Source organism: Arvicola amphibius, chromosome 11 (assembly GCF_903992535.2).
Source record: "Arvicola amphibius chromosome 11, mArvAmp1.2, whole genome shotgun sequence".
NCBI lineage: Eukaryota > Metazoa > Chordata > Mammalia > Rodentia > Cricetidae > Arvicola > Arvicola amphibius.
In genome coordinates, this window is record NC_052057.2 from 37,836,193 (window position 1) to 37,857,972 (window position 21,780).

Consider the following 21,780-nt stretch of genomic DNA (forward strand, 5'->3'; position numbering starts at 1 on the left):
CCTGGAGGTTAGAACTCAGGCTCTCATGCTTGGAGGGCAAGGACTTTATCAGGGGAACCAACTCACAAGCCTCTGGTTTCTTATCCTCAGAATGGATGGTGATTATGACTGTCATTGCCTCACATATATTGGGATTGATTGGTTTATTGTACGTCGTTGACCTAATATGTACTGAGTACTAGAGACAGCCTGGCTTCAGAGATAGAAATAAATAAATGTGGTGTTCGGGACCTAGTGAAACACACGTGGGCATGGACAACTTTTGCCATGCTACATGTGAGTAGTAAGTGTGAAAGTGTCTGTCAGTAACCCATGATACACGATGGAGCGGAGACCCGGTGACACCATAGCTCATCTGTGTGTGGTTAGCCAGAACAGGCGACTCTCCCATTCTGAGAGGGCCTCTGTAAATGGGCAAAATGAGTCATTCTAAGACTTTTTTTTTTCATAGCAAGGAGGTGTCCGAACTAAATCTTACAGAGGACTGGACTGCAAGGTCAAAATATAGTTGTAGCCCTTCAAACTAAATCTAACATAGGACTTGGTGTGCAGAGGTAGAAGAGATTTTGCTGTGGTTTGGGCTTGGGCAGGAGGGAGGCAGGCGCAGACCTCTGCTCGTTACTCTCTTGGTTCCTTCAGCGCAGCCTCCAGAGTCCACTTAGGACAGCGATTCGCGTATTCTTATGGTAAGATCAGGAAACTCATACAGTCCTGTCCATGCTGGCAGATTAATGTCTTCCTACCTGGCCACCGTCTAGAGTGGAGATGATTCTTCCCCAGTGAGTGTAGGGCACAGAACACTCCGTGTACTTTCTCACTTTCCCCTCTTCTGTCTTTGCTGTCTGATAGACTCTTTCAATGTGACTAAGACCACTCTTCATCTCCCCCAGGTGACCTCAGGAACACCCTCGAAGGATGCTGACTGTGTCTCCTCAAAGAGTTGCCAGCTCCAGAACTTTTCAATGTAATGTCCTTCTTTTGGTACCTCTCTCCCACCAATGAATTCTGGTACAGGAAGTCACTATCCAGTAAAAACTTAAATGGTAGTAACTGTATTTTATATTCCAACTGTGGACCTGTGGGGAGTATAGTTATAGACATCCATGTTACTGGGCCTGGATCCTGGGGGTTAGAACTCAGGCTCTCATGCTTGGAGGGCAAGGACTTTATCAGGGGAGCCAACTCACAAGCCTCTGGTTTCTTATCCTCAGAATGGATGGTGATTATGACTGTCATTGCCTCACATATATTGGGATTGATTGGTTTATTGTACGTCGTTGACCTAATATGTACTGAGTACTAGAGACAGCCACGTAAGTGTCTCTCTCGTATTATATAAAACTTAGCAGATAAATGAAAAAAACCTCTTCCTCATCCTAAACAAACTGCATGGAAATGCTTTCTCTCTGTGGCCCCTGCTGGACTAGTGGGTGACTGACGGATAGCTCTAACATGTCTGCAGTGGAGAAGCTGCAGAGCAGCTTGCGGACAGTCCGCAGTGAGAGCAACTCAGAGTTTTAAACAGCAACTAGCTACAGACACGAGATGTGCTCTAAAGTAGAAAGGGCTCCTTAACAGATTCGGCAGCTAGGATGTTCCCACGCTGTCTTACTTCTAGAAACTCAGTAGGCATCACTTTCTTGTTCTCCCCATCCTGCGTCTATCGAGACAAACAATCTTTTTTACTTTTCTGTTAAAAGATCATTAATTCAAGGTGGGGAGAGGGAACCCCACATCTCAAATAAAAATCCTTTTTTCTCTAGGAAAAAAAAACAATTCTCAATTAATTTTACTTTAAACAAACATTCAAGATAAACATTGGGATGAGTAATCCAATCAGTGGCAATTCAAACGTGTCTGGGTTTCACACTGTGAGGGTTTGAGGAAGACATGAAGTAGGATGGAAAACCACAGTGGGGGCAGTCATAGGGGAAGCCTGGAGGCAAGGGATGAGAGGGGACACCAGAGCTTCCCAGGCTTGTGTGTGTGCATGCATGAATGGGGGGGGAGAGAGGGAAAGGGAGAGAGAGAGAGAGAGAGAGAGAGAGAGAGAGAGAGAGAGAGAGAACGGGAAAAGGAGAGAGAAGAGAGAGAGATTGGGGACATGGTTTGCTACCTGCTATCGCTATCATTCTCCTTGATTACATCTGGTTTCCTAGGCTGTTGGAATCAATGATGAATACATAGATAGATAGATAGATAGATAGATAGATAGATAGATAGATAGATATAGATATAGATAGATATTAAATAGCATTTTTCTTTTCTTTTTTGGTTTTTCAAGACAGGATTTCTCCATGTAGCTTTGGAGCCTGTCCTGAAACTTGCTCTGTAGACCAGGCTGACTTTGGACCCACATAGATCCACCTGCCTCTGCCTCCCGAGTGTTGAGATTGAAGGTGTGTGTCACCCCTGCCTGACTTTTTCAATGTTGACCAGAACATCCGTTGAATTAAAAGTTGCTCCCTGGGCTGGGAATAAAGTTCATTAGTGCAGTGTGTGACATTTAGTACAAATGATTCAGGATCCAGGCCCAAGAACATGAGGAAAAATCTGTTCTCGGAGAACAGCAGTAACCATCAGGTGGACTGTCTGAGAGGTGGAAGACCAAAGAGTCCCTCATCGCGGTATTGCCATTGAAGTTGCTGGCGGTGCACTCAGATGGCAGACGTGGCGGCTTTGGCTAAATAAGTGACATGGAGTGGGCTATGGTGACCATGCCTTCGGTCCCAGCGCTCAGGAGGCGTTTCCTTTCGCTGATGCTACAGCCAGACCCCACCCTAGGAAAGGAAATGGTACATTCTCGATACCAGACGGAACAGGAGGCTAGGAGAGGCCAAGATCCGCAGTGTGTGTGGGCGTGCGTGCATGTTACGTGTGCGTGCGTGTGTAAGTGCGTAAGTGCATGTGTGACCATGTGGATCTTTGGGTTCTTTTTCTCCAATAAAGACATCTGCTTCCAGTGTCACTGCTACGCCATTAGATGCTAGGCATATGTCACTAAGATCTAAGGAGAGAGATCCACATGGCTACTGGGGACAGCCCTCTAGACCAGCTCTTCAGCAGCAGGAAGAGACTTCCAGAATACATGTCAGTGATGTATAAGAGACCTGTCCCCAGAAAGCCCATCACTGATGCACCCTCCCAATGTCTCCATGAGAAAAGAGGCTCTAAGCCCTAGGAATGAATACAACTATACTTGAACAGCTGGGGCGGGGAGTGGCTTTTCTGCCATACCAACCACCAGACCCAAGTAGCATGGCCCCTCAGCAATAGGGGTGAGAGGGTGTGGAGTTAGAGAAGACTTCTGCTCCCCTGGAGTTAACAGTGAAGGGAGACTGCCTTACTGGCCTGCTTGGTGTGATCCCAGGAGACCCTGGACTGGAAAGGCACGTCCTGGTGTGAATACACAAGAGAGTGATCCAGAAGTTAGAGCTGGTTCTGGGTGAACTGACCTCCTTAGATTCGAGGTGCTTGCAAGTGTACAACACACTTTTTAGATGCTTCCAATAAAAGTGATCAAGTCCGTATGAGCACATGTGCAGAATCTGGGGTAAGGAGAGAAGAGGATGAAGTCTGTCGGAAGGACAGAGCATGTATAGAGTATATAGCCAGGACCTTAGCAAATCCCGGTGAGCTTGTTTAGACTTCTCTCTCCAGTCCAATACGAATATTTCAGGGGTTTCTTGAATACTGTTGGGAAGTGCAAAACTTGCCTTGAATTATTCTAGTGAAAATGTTTCCAGGTGTACACAGGCCTAAACACAGGCCTACAGAAGGCTCAGGCCCACCTAGAACACGCATGGTATCTTCACGAATTCCTCCTCTGCAGGGTCAACCCATATCATAAGATCAGATCACCCAACCCTCAGGAAGCTCTTTCCTGGGCCAGGAAAGCAAGACATATAGGTCCACCCTGAGAGTCCGTGTAAATGAAGGTAGAAATGAAGTCTGGCAACTAGAGGAGAGAGGAAGAGCCCGCAGACGGTGCAGGAGTTAGGTGCCCACAGCCCGACAGCGTATAAATCTGCAAAGTTTTCCTCGACGGCTCAGCTCACACCATCCAGCTCACAGGGTCCATTTCATTTGCTGTCCCTGAATAGAGCTAACCTGGCACATTCCCTTGGCCATATTTTCACCCTGTTCTCTAAGCATAGGCTGTCACAGAAAGTGCCTGAAATGTGGCCATGAATCTCTTCATATAGATGACTAAAGTTTTCTTCTTCTCTCTTTCAAGCTTTCAGAGTGACATCCAAGGAAAATTACCACGTGACATTGACGTTCTAAGCAGTCATAGGAGTAAGGACACTGTGGGCTGTGCATATGATGTCACCTAGGCCAGGCTTCCCAAGCCCAGCTACCCCAGCTTTTACTTGGGCCAAATCGCTGGTGCTGTTGACATTAGCAAAAGGCTCTGGAGTCTGGGAGATAAAACAGCAGTGGCAGGATGGTTTCTCTGAGAAGCCAGCTGATGAAGTTGAAGACCATTCTCCCCTACGATAGGAACACCAAATTCTGCAAATGGGTTCCAGGAGGCTTGTGAATGTCAGGGAACATTCCAGCCAAGACTGCCAGGGAGGGCTATAATTCCAGCTGCTTGGGAGACAGGGGAAGATGATGCCAAGTTCAAGGCCAGGTTTGGCTACTAGTGAGTTCAGGGCTAGCCTGAACTCAGCTAGCTAGGACAACTCAGCAAGATTATATCTCAATTAAAAACCTTTACTGTAAATGGGCCTGGATTTGGTTCTACGAACAGTAGAGTGTTCAAGTGTTCATGCATAAGACCCGGGATTCAATGTCTAGAATTCAAAAAAAGGGGAGAGGGGATAAAACAAATAAAATCCTTGCCTTTGACCTGGATTTAAACGGTTACTGATAAGACTTAAGTGTGGTGCTTCAAACAAAATACAGTCAATTCTACTATAATATGACATGTGTGTACAAAAGTCACTGTGCCATGCAAAAAGAAAACCATAAAAACCACAGGCTTAGGAGGAAAATGGGGTTAAGGAGCAACACTAAAAACTGAGACTGAAAGAGAGATGGGCACTTGATATAAAAGGTTGTAATAGAACATAAAGGATTTAAGTGCATTAAACCATTACGAAGTGGTATATGCTACAAGTATAATGTACTTTATCTAAAGGAGACCGACTTTGGTCCCCAGGTTGTGTGGAAGTCTCTGAAATGGAAGCCCTTGGCATCAAAGTCGATGGGCATGGCTCATCGCATCAGGGCTGAAGCCTGAGGCAAGTGTACTTGATGCTCTTTTTTGTGCTGCTTTCCGCTTGTAGTGCTGACTACAGTCACCCTCTGCTTCTTGCAGACAAAAAGCACACACAAGACAACACAAAATTCATGCTGTATTCCAAAGTATCCTCCCTCTCGTCCCATTGAGAAAAATGCTCATTTTGAAAGCAGGTGTTACAGCAGGGCTTCCACGGTGCACAAATGGCTGCGGATCCGTGAGTCGAAGCCACTGAGAGGTGACGAGAAGCAACGGACTACATTTTAAGTAGATATTTATCTTCTTTGCTGACATAACTAGGTAAATCTGGCCTTACTACTCAACATAGTGGTAAATTCAAATAAAAGACAAGGCTAGCTTTGTGGTCTGAAGCATACCGTGGGTTCTGCCGGAAGGCTTCTCAGAACCGAGAACGTGAGACTCACGTTTTCATGTCTGACATGCACACTGCATGGCAGCTGTGCACATCTGTCCTCTCATGGTCACTCTTCCTTGTTTCTCTGCCCACACGCTCCAAAATCGCAGCACTGCCACGGTCTGTGCTGTTTCTTCTCCCTCCCATAGGACTTTTCTACCTTTTCCCCAAGAGTAAACACTACAGGACTGGGACATAATTCTGTTGTTAGAGTGCTAGCCTAGGGTGCAGGAGACCTCAGATTCCACACCTGGGATGACATATGCCAGGTATGGTAGCCACTCTTGTTAATCCTGCAGCTTGGGAGGTGGAATCAGGAGGATCAGAAGTTCAAGCTTATTTGGGGGTTATATGACAGGTCCGTGGCCAGTCTGAGATATATGAGACCCTTGTCTAAAATTAAACAAAATCTGTGCCTAGCATTTTATTTTCCTTTTGCTTCCACAACAAATTTTTACATACTCAATGACCCAGTAAAAAGGCACAGATGAACAGAATGAATGAAAACAAGATCCATCCTTCTGTTGCATCCAAGAAGCACAGCTCAACATCAAGGATAGACATCACCTCAAGGGAAAAAAATAAAAAAAAATTCCATGCAAATGGGCCTAAGAAGCAAGCTAGTGTAGCCATTTTCATATCCAAAGAGAATAGATTTTAAACCAAAACCAATCAAAAGAGATGTAAAGGACACTTCATACTCATCAAAGCAAAACCTACTAAAATGGCATTGTAATTCTTAACATCTGTGCCCCAAACACAGGGTGCCTGAGTTTATAAGAGAAACATCGCTACAGCTTAAATCACATACTGACCCTCACACTGATAGTGGGAGACTCCAATACCCCACTCTCACCAATAGACAGGTCATCCAGACCAAAAAAACTAAACAGAGAAACATTGAACTTAAACTGACATTATGAACCAAATGAACCTAACAGATATTTATAGAACGTTTCATGAAAACAAAAGATTATACCTTCTTCTCTGCACCACATGGAACTATGGCCCAAACTGACCACATACTCAGACACAAAGCAAGTGTCAACAGATACCAGAAAATTGAAATAACTTCTTAATCTTACATGACTACTAATAAGCAAACAAATAAGACTGATTACCCTTATGCAAATTAACGAAAAGGCAGAGAGGGAATATCCAAACTGACAAAATTAGAACGCAAAGAGGGGCATAACAACAGACCCCAAGAAAATCCAGAGAATTGTAAGGGCATATTTTCAAACCCTGTGCTCCATCAACTGGAAAATCTAAAAGAAATGGATAACTTTCTCCATACATACCACTTACCAAAGTTACACCGTGCTCTGAAGAGTCATTTAAAAAGACCCACAAAGCCTAGTGACATAGAAGCGTCATTAAAAGCCCAGGACCAGATGATTTTCATACAGAATTCCATTAGACTTTCAAGCAAGAGTTAACACACCTGCTCTTCAAGTCATCCCACAAAATAGAAACAGAAGGAAGACTGCTCAGTTCATTTATGAGGCCACAGCTACCCTGATACGTAAACCACACATTAAGACAAAAACAAAGAAAGAATTACAGACCAGTTCCCCTTATGAACAATAAGATGCAAAAGTTCTCAACCAAATACCTACAAACTGAATTTAAGAACATATCAAAAAGATCATTTCCCATCATCGAATGGGCTTCATCCCAGAGATGCTGAGATGGTGTAGCAATCATAAATCAATAAATGAAATCTACCACATAAACGCACTGAAAGACAGAAACCACATGATCATCTCATTAGATGCAGGAAAAGCCTTTGACAAAATCCCTTTCATGATAAAAGTCCTGGAGAGATCAGGGATACAAGGAACATACCTAAACATAACAAAGGCAATTTACAGCAAGTCTATAGCCAACATCAACTTAAATGGAAGAAAATCAAAGAAATTTCACTAAAATCAGGAACAAGATAAGGTTTTCCACGCCATATCTATTCAGTAGAGTACTTGAAGTTCTAGCTAGAACCATAAGACAGTTGAGGGAGATCAAGGAAGGGGATACAAATTGGAAAGGAAGAAGTCAAAGGATTCTTAGTTTCAGATGATATGATAGTGTACACAAGGGACCATAAAATTTACTTTGGGGAAACTCCTAAGTCTGATAAACACTTTCAGTCAGGTAGATGATACAAAAATTAACTCACAGAAATCAGGGGCCCTCAAATATATGAATGACAAATGAACTGAGAAAGAAATCAGGGAAACAACACCTTTCCCAATAGCCTAAACTACTATAAAATATTTTGAGGTAACTCTTACCAAACAAATGAAAGACTTATATGATAAAAACTTTAAGAAACTTGAAGAAAATACTGAAGAAGCTATCAGAAGATAAGGAGATCTCCCAAGCTCACAGGTCAGTAGAAATAAGATAGTAGAAATAGTCATCCTACTGAAAACAGTATAGAAATTCAGATTCCACCACAATTCTTCATAGACCTTGAAAGAATAATCTTCAGCTTCATATGGAAACATGAAAAACACAGGATAGCTAAAACAATGCTGGATAATAAAAGAACTGATGGAGGCAGTGCTATCCCTATTTCAAGTTGTTCTACAGAACTGTAGTAATAAAGACTGTATAGTACTGGCATAAAAACAGACATGTTGCTCGATGAAATTGAGTTGATTAATGAAACAGACATAAGTCCACATGCCTATGGAAACCAATTTTTGATAAAGAATCAGGAAATACTGAGAAAAACTTCTTCAACAAGTAGTGCTGATAGAACTGGTTGGTTGCATGTAGAAGAATCCAAATAGATCCCTACTTATCACTCTGCAAAACTCAACTCCAAATGGACCTAAGACCTCAGCATAAAATCAGATATACTGGACCTGATAGGAGAGAAAAGGGGAATAATCTTGAAGTCACTAAGACATGAGAAAACTTCTTGAACAGAACACAGATAGCACAGATACTAAGATCAACAATTAACAAACGAGACCTTGTGAGACTGAAAAGCTTCTATAAGCAGAAGATACCATTAATCAGACAAAGCAGCAGCCTATGGAATGGGAAAAGATTTTCACCAACCCCACATCTGATAGAGGACTAATATCCAAAATATATAAAGAACTCAAGAAACTAGATATCAAGAAAAAAATAATCCAGTTAAGAATGGGTCAGAGTAGCTGGGTGGTGATGGTGCACACCTTTAATCCCAGTAGTTGAGAAAGCAGTCAGGCAGACCTCAGGGAGTTCAAGGCCAACCTGGTCTACAAAGAGAGTTTCAGGGCAACCAAGACTGTTACACAGAGAAACCCTGTCTTTAAAAACAAAACAACAACAACAACAACAACAAATAGGCCACAGAAACAAACAGAATTGTCTTTTGAGGAAACTCAAATGGCCAAGAAAAACTTAAAGAAACGTTTGGCACCCTTTGTCTTCAGAGAAGTGCAAATCAGACTGCTCTGAGATTTCACATTACACTCCCAGAGTGGCAAAGATCAATAAAACAAGAGACAGCTCATACTGATGAGGATGTGGAGGAAGAGGAACACTCATCCATTGCTGGTAGGAGTGCAAACTTGAACAGCTGCTGTGGAAATCAGTGTGGCAGTTCCTCAGGAAGAGGGGAATTGACCTAGCTCAAGGGTCAGCTACATCACTCTTGGCCATATACCCAAAGGATGCTTTATTCTACCACAGAGACACTTGCTCAGCCATATTCCTTACTGCTCTTTTCAGAATAGCCAGAAACTGGAAACAACCTAGATATCCCTCAGCAGATTAACAGATAAAGAAAATATGGCCGGGCGGTGGTGGCGCACGCCTTTAATCCCAGCACTCGGGAGGCAGAGGCAGGCGGATTTCTGAGTTCGAGGCCAGCCTGGTCTACAAGAGCTAGTTCCAGGACAGGCTCTAGAAACTACAGGGAAACCCTGTCTCAAAAAACCAAAAAAAAAAAAAAAAAAAAAGAAAGAAAGAAAGAAAATGTGGCATGTTTACACAATGGAATATTACTCAGCCTTTAAAAGGAACAAAACCATGAAAATTGCAAGTAAATGGATAGAACTAGGGAAAAAAAGATCCTGAATGAGTTAACCCATTCTCAGAAAGACAAATGTGGTAAATATTCATTTATATATAGATTTAACCATTAAGTCAATGATAACTAAATTACATTCCATAGACCCACAGATGCTAGGTATAAAGTAAGGGATTAGTGGACGTCATACAGATTTCCTAAGAAAGATAAATAGAATAGATAGTTATGAATGGATGCAGGGTGCCTGGAACGGGAGGATCAAGCAGGGAGGGAGAGGGGAGAGGGGAATGAGGGAGGGAATATGGGAAAAGACAACTGAAATTAAGGGCCATTCGAAGGGTATTATGGAAACCCAACACAGTACATGCTTCCTAAAACATGTTCATATATGAAGGAGATCTAAATGAAATCACCAAATAATGGGGTAGATAGAATCCCAACTGGATAGCTAATAACTTCAAATGAAGTTTCCATTATGGGGATTGAGTTACACCTATTTGAGTTGCTGGCCCAAAGGTTCCCATGGGAACTGCCAAACAACCCAGTGGCACCAATAATAAAAACCCAGAGACATAAATTGGGGTTCAACCTGAAAACCCGAAAAAGCAAAGCAGTCAAGCCACTAGAGAAGTCTTACCTCTACCAAGGCTGGTCGACCGCAAACAAGGCAGACTAAGCCTCTCTCTCCTCTCATTTTATATTTCCTCTATTGCTGGGATTAAAGGCATATGACTCCCTAGTACTGGGATTAAAAGTGTAGGCCACCACTACCTGGATTTGTTTCTTCACTGATCATGTATAGCCCAGGGTGGCCTTGAACTCCTAGGGATCCATCTGATTCTGTCTCCCAAATTCTGGGATTAAAGGATGTGCCACAATTACCTGAACTCTAGTGGCTTTAGCTTTACCTCTGGTCTTCAGGCAAGATTTTTTTATTAAAATACAAATAATATACCACTATACAACCCAGGTTGTGGCTAAGACTATACTTTGCACTTTACAAACTGAGAACAAGGCTTCATGGTTGACGACATGAACATGGAGAAGTTGAGCTTGTGCCTACAAAGAAACTTCATCCCTACATGTTAGTGTCCATGGTATAGGAAGGCACTCTTTGTGCTACCAAAGGAGAACCAACCTAGCCACAGATACTTTGATCTACAAATCTACAAAGTGGCATCCTGCCTACAAGATATACTGTGGCAATTTTGGCACAAATCTCATGGGAGTAACCAACCAAAATCTGATTTGACTTAAGGCCCAATCCACGAGATGGAACCCATTCCTGATATACTGGTTGGGTAACCAAGAACCTGAGTCTAGATAGTCCAGGGACCTGGGGTAAAACCAAATGCTACTGTTTGGAAACAAGCAAGCAACAAAGAATTCCTAACAATAAAATGACTCCCCATGACATTCAATCATACTCATAGATCAGTGCCTTGCTTGGCCATTGTTAGAGAAACTTCTCCCTACAACAGAACAAATGCAGACATTCACAGCCAGCCAGTACGCAGAGAGTGAGGGACCTTGGGACAAAGCTCTAAATGGGATGTCTCCATCACATCCTCTCCTTAGGCTCAGGGAACCTTGCGGAAGAGGAGGTAGGAAGAATGTAAAAGCTAGAGGGATGGGGGACAACGAGGAAACACGGCTCAAGTTAACAGACCTAACACACACATGAATTTAGAGGCTGTGGCAGCAGCACAGGGCCTGCATGGGCCTGCAAAAGATGGGGTCCTAGAGCTGAAAGAAGTGGACACATGCAGTTGATAACCACTTTCAAAGGAAAATTTAGTTTCCTCCAAGGGAGTCTTACTGGGGGAACAAATAAGGGCAGGCTGCATGGGCAGCAGAAGATGGTCAGCAGAAAGTGAACCCAACATCATCTTTGGAGGTTCCTCGTCTCAGAAGGTCATGTCAGGGCTTTTCTTCTCTTTTTAAATTTTATCTGTTCTAAAATTTCTATTATTATATTATCATTTTTCCCTCTCTTTTTTTTCCCTACAGGTCCTTTGCGTATATATGGTGTTTTTATGTTTATGTGTTTATTTTAGTATATAATTAGTGTTTTGTGGGATTCCTGACTGTGCAAACAAGTGGGTCTCTGTTTCTGTCTGTTTCTTATGCCCTTTCTTAGAACCTTTTCCTTCTGTTTGCTTGTTTTGTCCTTTTCCAATGTGTTAGTTTTTGTTTATCTTATTATATTTTATTTTATCATTATCTCTTAGATGACTGTTTGTTTTCTAATAAGAGACAGAAATGGGGTACATCTGGATGGCAGAGGAGGTGGGGAGGAACTGGGAGGAGTAGAGGGAGGGGAAACCATAATCAGGATATTATATGAGGAAAAAAATCTATTTTCAATAAAAGGGGAAAATAAAGTAATGCCATATTGCTAGCCAAACAAAAACAAAACAAAACAACAACAAAAAAACAAACCAAAGCAAGCATCTTGCATTTCCAAAGGTCAGAAGTACAAAATGGGTTGATGGGATAAAGTCAGCACACGGTAGGGCTACATTCCTTCTGAGTGTTCTGTTCCAGTGATTCTCAGCCTTCCTAACTCTGTGACCCTTTAATACAGTTCCTTGTGTTGTGGTGGCCTCAACCATAAAATTAATTTTGTTGCTACTTCATGACTGTAACTTTGCTACTGTGGGATTGTACCGTAAATATTGGTGTTTTCTGATGGTCTTAGGTGACCTCTTGCGATTCCCAGGTTGAGAGCTGCGGCTGTAGTCAGTCATACCGCAGTTTCCCAGCTTCTGAGGACACGAGTCTCCCATGACTCTGGCCTGTGTTCCACACCATCCTGCTTGGGTCATCACATCTGCTTTGACCATGACCCTTTGCCTTCCTTTCTGTGAGTCTCATGATGCTAACCTGCTCAGTGCTGTAGAACTTTCTCTAAGGATTCCCACAGGAAGGTCCTAGTTTGGGATGTAGGGCAGGGCGCTTGAGACTTGCCAATGGAAGGCAGCTTGTAGCAAGGGCTAGGAGGTCTTTGGGTATGATTGAGGGTTTGTATCGAGACCAAGAACAGTGGTTTCCTGTGGACAGCATGGCTTCAGGTGTTCAAACCACCACTAAAAACTTACCATTGATCCAGCCCTTCTTTCTGTGGGCCTGTATGTTCCTTCCACCCGCATCCAGGATCAGTCAATGTCATGGGACTTTATCGTGTATTTTACCTAGCCCTTTCCTTTACCTTGTAAGCTTTAAGGCTCCTATCTTCCCTTCATCAGAACTTGCCTGGGTAATATGGCAATTCATTGTTAGATTTGAACTCGGGAACTCTGCTTTTGAAAATAAACTCTTAATCACCATGGATAGTGATTTCAGGGATGGACATCCATTGAGGTGGATTGGAAAAACAGGCAGTAGAAAAGACCATGTGGGCAAAGCAATAGAATTTAAGTGGAGAGCCTTAGCCCTTATTGGTTAATAAGCTTATACAGGAACTTCCCTTATGGAATTTAATGATTACAGGAAGCACTTCTTCATCATACTGTAAGAATGTACAGCTCTTGCGTAAGATCAAAGCTTGAATAGATATTCCACAAGAAAAACTTCACAGTCCAAGCTTGAGAGCAAGTCAGCTACAAACTTTAGATTGGCAGAATAACATTCTGGAATAAGAGTCTGCAGTCAGGAGGATTGTTTGTAAGACACACCTGACTGCAGCTTTAACATCCATTGAGCTAGAGTATTAAACTCAACTTTTCTTAATGGCTGAAGGTCACAGGACAAGAAATTCAGAAGAGGCGGGTGCTAAAAACCACTTCTGGCCTCTGAGACTTTATCAGCCTCTGCCTGGTCACAAGTGCCGTTCTGAGCCCGTGGCCTCGACCCAGTGGAGACAACGTCCTGACCCCGTGGAGACAACGTCCTGACCCCGTGGAGACAACATCCTGACCCCGTGGAGACGACAACGTCCTGCAGAAATGCTTCTGCTCTTCGTGTTTGAAGATACCGTTTGAACTCGGACAGAAAGGAGCATTTGCCTTTTCAATTTGTTAAACTGATGCATTAAATACAAACAATATATACTACAGAATTTGTGGGTCCTTACTATACTGAAGACAGGGTAAGATCTTAATGGAGAGTATGCTGTCTACAAGTTCATCCAGACAGTTTATTATATTTACAAGCCAGATTATTACATCCAGTGTCAGGGAACACCGTCGTGCTATTTAAAGATGCATTGGTGAAAACCAGAGGCAAATCCTGTTTTAACATCCTGGAACCTGGTCAGGATCTAAAGTCTTCTTGCTAGTTAGGAACTACCTTATCACTTAATTTTCCCTAAAAGTTAATCTTCTCATCCATTTTTTTTTTTTTTTTTGCAATGGGATACAGGATGGTTGTTCAGCCGAGAGGCGCAGTCGTCATCCTATGAAAAGTTCCTGCAGAAAAGGGCATGCTGGCTGTTTACTCATTGTGCAAGTCTCTTTCTGACTGTCAGACAAACCAGGTTAGGTGCCAGGGATCAAAGTGTTTGTGTTTACTTCTTTGAAATGTGGTTGTGTCTCCTGTGTGCCACACACACACACACACACACACACAAACACACACACACACTTCTTGGTGAGTACTGAAAATTGGAATTCACCCATGTCTCTCTTTTTCCTGTCTAAGATGCAGATGGGGCACATTTTGTGGAGTCTGTCCATCCCTGCCCCCACACGCACACGTACACCTAGCCAATGGAAAAGAAAAACGACTTACTCACACTCATCCACTATACGAAGATTTCCAGGCTGCAATGGGAGGGCTCTGCCTCTCCTTGAAGGATGAATAAATAGGTAGCTGCAGAGACAACCTGTCCACAGTCAGGCTGAAGGGAGAACCAGACCCAAGCCCTGCTCATCTGGTAGCTGGAGACCCAGTTTTGGTGGCATGGAGAAGACCCTTGTCTGTCTGATAGTCATCTGCTTGGGGACAGTGGCTCATAAAACAAGCCCCCAAGGGCCAGATCGCCTCCTGATTAGACTTCGTCACCTGATAGACGTTGCTGAACAGCTGAAAATTTATGTGAATGACTTGGTAAGACCATACTTGCCACAATGCAATTTAAATAATATTTCTCAACTAATGCAAAAGCAGCCTTTTGACTTATATCACTAACTCAGAACTAATTCTGTTTTGGCTAGGATCCTGACCTTCTGCCAGCTCCACAAGATGTAAAGGTAAGATCAGCTGAATTAAATTCTGTAAATGTATTTTATGCAAACTTTAAAGTGTAACAAAGCTCTAGAATGATGTCTTAGGTGGATGCTTCTTTTCAATGACTTTGGGAATTAATAATTGGTAAAATATTCATTTGCATTTTGGCTACGTATCCAAAGATTTACCAGCAAACCATGCAATGACGTATCATATTGTATCCTTATAAATACATGTTTACCCTCTAAAGCCTCTAAGAATGCTCCTAAGCAAAGTTATTAAGACAAACCCACAAGGATTAAAAAAAAAAAATCTGTGCTGGGATCAGTTTCTAAACAAGAAACAGATAATCATATTTTCAGAGCCTTAGGTATGAACGCTCTGTGACCCTCTTTGTACTCTTGTTTAAGATAAGAGGCAACATTTGCATCTGAATAACAGATCTTTAAAAAGAAAGAAAGATTTAGATTAAGGAAGGCACAGAGACTGAGTGCGGAAATCAAAAGTCTCTGAGTGTAATTCCCGTGTACCTTGGCCTCAGTGAGTCTTCCGTCTTTAGCCTTTGGCGAGTTCTTTCAAAGGGGTCACTTTCAACAGCTCAGTCCAACTTGTGTCCTAGTCCCTCGGAGGAGAGGCTTGGCATACGGTGCAGAGGGGCTTCTGCCAATCTTTTCCCCAAGAACTTCTTAGGTCTTATCGTCTGCTTGGTACCTAACGTTGCGAATGAAACGGGGGAAATGCTCGCTCTGCTAGACTTTAATGACATAAATTAGGAAACCCAGGAGAGGGTTGCCGGTAATTGGAGCACCACATCGGTGCATTCACAGGGGAGTTATGGTAAATGGCAGTATAAAAGTTTAGAAAGTGAATGAGTCACAGCCTCTGCTCGCTCTACAGTTCGCTCTGGCTCTGAACGCGACCAGCGACCACTCTTGGGTTTACTAGGGCTTTCCTAATCAGCCACCGCTAAAATGAAAGTAGCACATGCAACTTATTGAAAGGACATTTCCAATAAGCAAAAAATATTTCTTAATATGTCTGTTTCTCAGCCCCTCACGCACTGTGTTGACGGCTGCGGGTAGAGGTCTTTCCTGCCTGCAGTCTACCCTTTGCAAAGTAAAAATTAGGAAAAGCCTTTGTTTTCCGCTGGGTTGACCCAATGGCTACTTCGTGCATATACCTTTTTAAGTGAAGGTGTCTTTTTAAGTCTGAATTTCCCAGTGGCCACTTTAATGTTTATTACCATTACACTGCTAATGCACATTGCTCACACAAGGTGATCGGATATCTCTGATTGTATACATACGTGCATCTTGACCACTCGCCCCCTCGTCCTCTATGCCTGCCCCCTCCCAGCCTCTAGTGATCCATCTTCTTTCTACGGGAGGATTTTTAAAAATCTTATGTCTCCCTGAGAAGATTGCACCTTTCTGATGACCTGATCAGGCAGTGCTAAGTAGATCTCTAACTAACATCTCCAAACTATGCTGGCTGACAGACTCAAGGCAGAGAGGAAGGCAGTGAGAGCCAGGGAAGTTGTATATCATGTTTTCAAAGCCAGCATCCAAAGCAGGGGCTGGAGCAAACTCTACCAAGCTACAGAGATCTGTAATGGGCACCCCCTCTTTTGCTCTTCCTTTTTCTTATCTCTCCAGGGGGTTGCTGCCCCCTCCCTAAGTAGGTACTTGACTGTATGTAGGGAAGCTTTGATTGGCACAGTTGGGAATGGGGATGAGAGCGCTACCGGCATCTGGTCATTAGAGCTCAGAAATGCTAGTGAAAGTTCTAGAATGTGTAAAATTAATCTGACTGCCAAGTAATCAGCAGTGCTGCCATTAGGAACCCCCGTCTGTGAGCAGAGCCAGTCAGTGAGAGTGAAGGCAAATCTCCTGACAGCTGGCGAGAGACTGTGCTCAAGGGCCATGGCTTTCCTTCCAAAAGATAAGACTCCAACCAGGTCAGAGATAGGCTTTAAGAAATTAATCTTATTTTTTCAGATATCCAGTTGCAGAGCTAGCAAGCCAGTGTGGCTTGTATTAAAATCTCTGGCTAAAGAGGGGCTGGCTCTGTAACTCCTTTCTGTGGCTTCTTTCTGTACCTTCCATGCAGAAACCATGCAGGTTTAGAAAATTCCCCATATTCTCCAGCGAGGCCCAGTGAGGACTGCCTCCAGGAGCACTTGGCATTGTCCTCTGAGTCTGAGCCTCTTGGGAGCCCTGAGACTCTGGATTTCCTCCAGCTCTCCACACAACTCCACGTTCCGCAAGCAGTAGGCTGGGCTTTGCTTCAGCTGATTCTTGTACCTGATCACACATTTCCTGTAGGACAAGAACCAAAGCAGGCCAGTGTCTCTCCGTGGTGGCTGGAGAAGGGTGGGGACAGCGGTGTATCCACATCCTGGTGTCACATCTCTTTTCTAGTCTGCCTGTGAAGCTTTGCTGGCTGGGCCTGGTTACTCCTGGCAGGATAGTCTCAGGGAGTTTGCTCTTAGGACCCCTCCCCAAGCTTCTTTGGAACCTAATTTTCTTTCAGTGTACAAATGAAAATGTCAACTCAGCAAAATGAACCTCTGTGAGAAATGATGGTTTCTCAGATCATCACGGGTGAAGCAGTTAGCGTTTTCAGTTTCAGCTGGAAAATTTACCTCTTTAAATATGAATATTATTTTTTTCCAGTAAGTTAAGCCGGTTGTGGTCAAAAAGAAGAGAAAAGAAAAAACTTCAACAAACATGAACATGTGGTTTTCAAGGAAAAAAAAGTGCTATAATTAACATTTATAAATAGTTTCTATTAAATAAGCATTTTGGCAAACATGGGAAGGCCAGCACCTTGCCCTGGTGACAGGCAAGCTACCCTGATAGAAGGAACTAGATAAGGTCTGCTGGGCTTGCGGCTACCTATGCAAAGCAAGGCGGATGGGCTTGTGTTATTAGTCAACATTCACAGCGGGCCAGTGCACAGCTTGGAAAAATGCAAAGCAGGCTGCTCTTTCAGCTGATTGTCCCTCTGTAGCAGGGAAGGAGGGAGGCCTTTGGTTGGAAGTTAGTGGCTTCCGTGCACGGTGGTGAAGTGAAGATGTGGCAACTTCAGGGGGAGAGTAACACCACAGAGACATTTGCTGAAGGAAGCAGCAATGCGGGCGAGAGCAACCCGGAAGGAGCTCTTAGGCCAGTTTCAGGTGTTGCTCTTCCAGAGCCGAGGCTGTAACTCAGCCATAAAACTCTCTCCTGGTGTTCCCTTCCAGGGGATCCCATTGCTAAGACGTGGGCTTTTCACTGCCAGTAGTGAGTTGCTCAAACCAAAGAGAAGGCTTTGCTCCTAAATCTTTCTTCTTCTCTGCTCTCCGTGGTGCTTCTCTGCCGAAGGGGCCCTCCTTCCTTCCACTGGCTAAGCAAGTCTCGCCTTCTGTATTTGGACTCTTGATGCATGGGGAACCCTGTCCTACCCAGACACGAAGTGACTGGGGCTTCACAAGACGTTTGATAAGCCGAGCAGGTGCAATGACTCTCAGGGGGTACTGCAGTGCTCTTAACTAGTTCACTTCGCTGGTCGGTTCCACAAATAGTAACTGAGCAACTTGCTGATGACCAGGCCCGCAGCAGGCACCGCACAGACTAGAAGCCTGCTCCAGGCATATCACCCATGGAGACTCCTGTGTGCATAGTGGACAAAACTGGCAGATTCTTAGCCAGACTGTTGGGTGATGTTCCCAGAGTTGCCACTGGTCACAATTACAGCCTCAGAATCTAGCAGCTAGGCTCTTAAACTAAATTCTGTCAGAGATAGAAAGACTGGTCTGTTAGCTCAGTGGTAGACTGCTTGCCTAGTAAGTGTGTGGTGGTCCTGGGTTCTCACCACACACACACACACACACACACACACACACACACACACAATCCCATAAAGCTCATGCCCACCACTTTAACCTCAGAGTGGCATCACCATAGCACCGGGCACAGGAAATTGTGATGAGTGAGGCCCTTGCTCATTTCTATGCAGCAGGAAGAGGCTGCTGCTTCTCCCAGACACTAGAGCTGTGTGAGTGGAACTTCTGTCTTCAGCAGAGTTTAAGTAGAGATAGAACCAGACCTAATGCAGCCACTAAAACAAATGTCCAAGATAGGACACGCAGAAACTGCGCTCTGGAGGGTCATTTTTAACCTTTGGAACAACATCCATTAACATACACTAATTAATCATCGCTCTCAGATTATTAACACACGCTGATTATCTCTTTCAGGACATAACTAATCATCTCTTGCAGTATTTACATATGCTAATTATCTCTCCTTCAGGAGCATTGTGAGCGGTCAGTTTTTGCCTGTTTCCAGAAGGCCAAACTCAAGCCAGCAAGCCCGGGAAACAAAACGCTCATCAGTGACTTGGTTGCTCAGCTGAGGAGGAGGCTGCCGCCCACGACGGGGAGGAAGCAGAAGAGCACAGCTGTAAGACAGTCCTTTGCCATCTCTCTCGTTTGCAGTGTGTTGCCTGTCTTGTTTTAACTTACCAACGCTAGCATCCTTGGCTTCCCACATACTCACAGCTTCTTGAAGAGCTACTCCTCACCACAGAAGGCACATTTTGTGAAGTGCCTAACCTGTCAAGGCCTCACACCCTGTCTGGAAGCCCAACTAGACCTGGCTACCACTCCCTGGCAGCTAACGGAAGCTTTCAGAGGAAAGAAACCATTAGGCAGAGATGTTAATATTTTCCTTTCCTTCCTGTGTTGGCATTGCTTGTGCCATCGTTATCAGGGACTACGTCCCAACTTTGCGACAAGAAAGGAGATAGCCTACAAGATGCCAGGATTAGGATATTACTGTCCCAGGCAAAATGCAGAGGTAGTGTTGGATTTAAGGGGAACACCTTTTGTGAGGCTGGAGATGTTGCAGGTTCCTTCTTTGGGACTCGGAATTCTTTTTGACTGTCTTTCCTTTGACCAACTCACCTGCAATTCAGAGACTCAAGAACTGAGTAACTCAGGCATTAGTCAAAAGCAGCAGAGATAGCACAAAAGAAGTTGCTTTGCTTTGTTTACCAGTCATCTACCCATCAAGAAATTCCACATGGACTAAAATTAAGTAGTGATTACATGATGAAAAGGAGTCTGGTTTCTTTTGATTGCTTCACCAGGTTATTATGTGAAAATGTCCCTCTGAAACTTTCTTCACAAAGAAAGGAACTGCCTGAGATGGTGGTGCATGCCTGTGAGACCAGTACCTAGAGACTGAGGCAGGAGGATTGAGAGTTCCAGGATAGCCTGGGTTATGAGTGTTCAAGAAGGAAGGAAAGAAGAAAGGAAGGCAGGAAGGAAGGAAGGCAGGCAGGCAGGAAGGAAGGAAGGAAGGAAGGAAGGAAGGAAGGAAGGAAGGAAAGACAGAAGAAGGAAAAATGAAGATGAGAGAGTAGGGAGGAAGGACAGAAGAAAGTAAGGAACTAAACCCAGTTATGAAACTCAGGGCCGGGGACTTAGACCTGAAGCTCGACTCTTCTGGGTTAAGCGCCTTCATGCCCTCATTCATGGGCGAGGAAAGTGAGGTCTTCTGAAAAGGCCGACTTTCTCCAGGTTTCACCAACAGCTGTGTCAAGAAGAACACAGCTGCTGTGTTTCCACCGGATGTTCTCACTGTAACAGCACGTGAGCACGTGAGCGAGCATCGGAAATGGCCTGGCATTTTGGTGTCAGAACAGGACTAAGCATGAAGCTGAAGGAGAAAGGGGGAGGGAGCAAGAGAGAACAACAAGGAGGAAAGCTAACAACATTCATAAGGGTTTGCTCTACTTGATACACTTCGAGGAATTTATCAGGTCAAACAAAGATGCAATGTGAACTATTATCTGCAGAGATAATCTTTGTAGAATTGGGCTTAGGGGTGGGGAAAGCTAGACACCACTTCTGTATCCGAAAATAGTGCGAGCACCATTCTGGCAAAGCAGCTGCCTCATATCCTGTACTGAAAGCGTATCTAGTTCTTAGGAAACGCTTGCGATTGACTAAATAAATAAATGAAAAAATAAAAATGACAACAAAGAGCATGTATCAACCTGGGTAGCAAGAATGAAAAAAAAAAAAAAACGAATAAAAGGAGCAAAAAGGATATCATATTTTAAACACCAAAACATGACAGTTGTCTCTGACGATGGAACCACAAATGAATTCTAGAACAATTTTGCAAATTTTTCCTAATGTTTGTTACTGCACATGCCTTATGTTTTCAATAGAAGAAATATGTTTTGCGTAAGTATTTTATGAGGCAGGAAAAACTTTTAAAGACTGTAACCTTTTATTGGCTTGTTTATTTGTTTTGATTTCCAGAAATGTCCTTCCTGTGATTCTTATGAGAAAAAAACACCCAAGGAATTCCTAGAAAGACTAAAACGGCTCCTTCAAAAGGTACACGCCTTTGCTCTGTTTGTTTCTCCTCTTCATTGTTGTCTCCGCGTTGCCTGTTGCGCCCCGTGACTCATGGACCATTGTTTCCACAGATGATCCATCAGCAGCTTTCCTAGAACGCACAGGACCTGAAGATTCGCGAGGACCCGAGGAGACACTGGACACTATAGACGCTCACGAACACAGGAGTGCACCTTGCTTCCTGGATTGTGACTGGAGAAGTACAATATATTACGATAGGAATGACTCATAAAAGCTGTAGGCTAAGATCCTTTGCCAAATTACTACACAGATACTGCGTTCACTGACAGGTTCCGTGCTGTCAACATGGAAAACCTCTCCTCGGAGAGCTCAGCTTCCCGTGTCGTGGATTTCTGTGGCTTCTCATCTTATTTCCCAACGGGGACATGCTTTGATTGGAAGGAAAAAAAAATCTAAAGATTTTAACTAAAAATACAGCTAGGGAATTTGTCGGTCTGCAAGAATAAGATCTTTTGTGATCCTAACTGAATGATGTAAGCTGAAAA

The 21,780-nt window shown here is 43.7% G+C and overlaps 1 protein-coding gene across 1 annotated transcript; it reads left to right on the forward strand.

Annotated features, from left to right (window-relative positions):
• Positions 1-14,592: 14,592 nt before the first annotated feature.
• Il21 (interleukin 21) lies at positions 14,593-21,322 on the forward strand. Its single transcript, XM_038347056.1, has 4 exons — positions 14,593-14,739; positions 14,847-14,882; positions 19,155-19,304; positions 21,176-21,322. Exons 1-4 carry the CDS (start codon positions 14,593-14,595, stop codon positions 21,320-21,322), a joined length of 480 nt encoding a protein of 159 aa, XP_038202984.1.
• Positions 21,323-21,780: the final 458 nt, after the last annotated feature.

What these genes read in the sequence shown, in the direction of transcription:
- Il21 (XM_038347056.1), top strand. Translation starts at nt 14,593, where the DNA reads ATGGAGAAGACCCTTGTCTGTCTGATAGTCATCTGCTTGGGGACAGTG. An exon ending in AAATTTATGTGAATGACTTG is followed by an intron (nt 14,740 to 14,846) that starts GTAAGACCATAC and finishes TGTTTTGGCTAG; the next exon opens with GATCCTGACCTTCTGCCAGC. An exon ending in CAGCTCCACAAGATGTAAAG is followed by an intron (nt 14,883 to 19,154) that starts GTAAGATCAGCT and finishes TCTCTCCTTCAG; the next exon opens with GAGCATTGTGAGCGGTCAGT.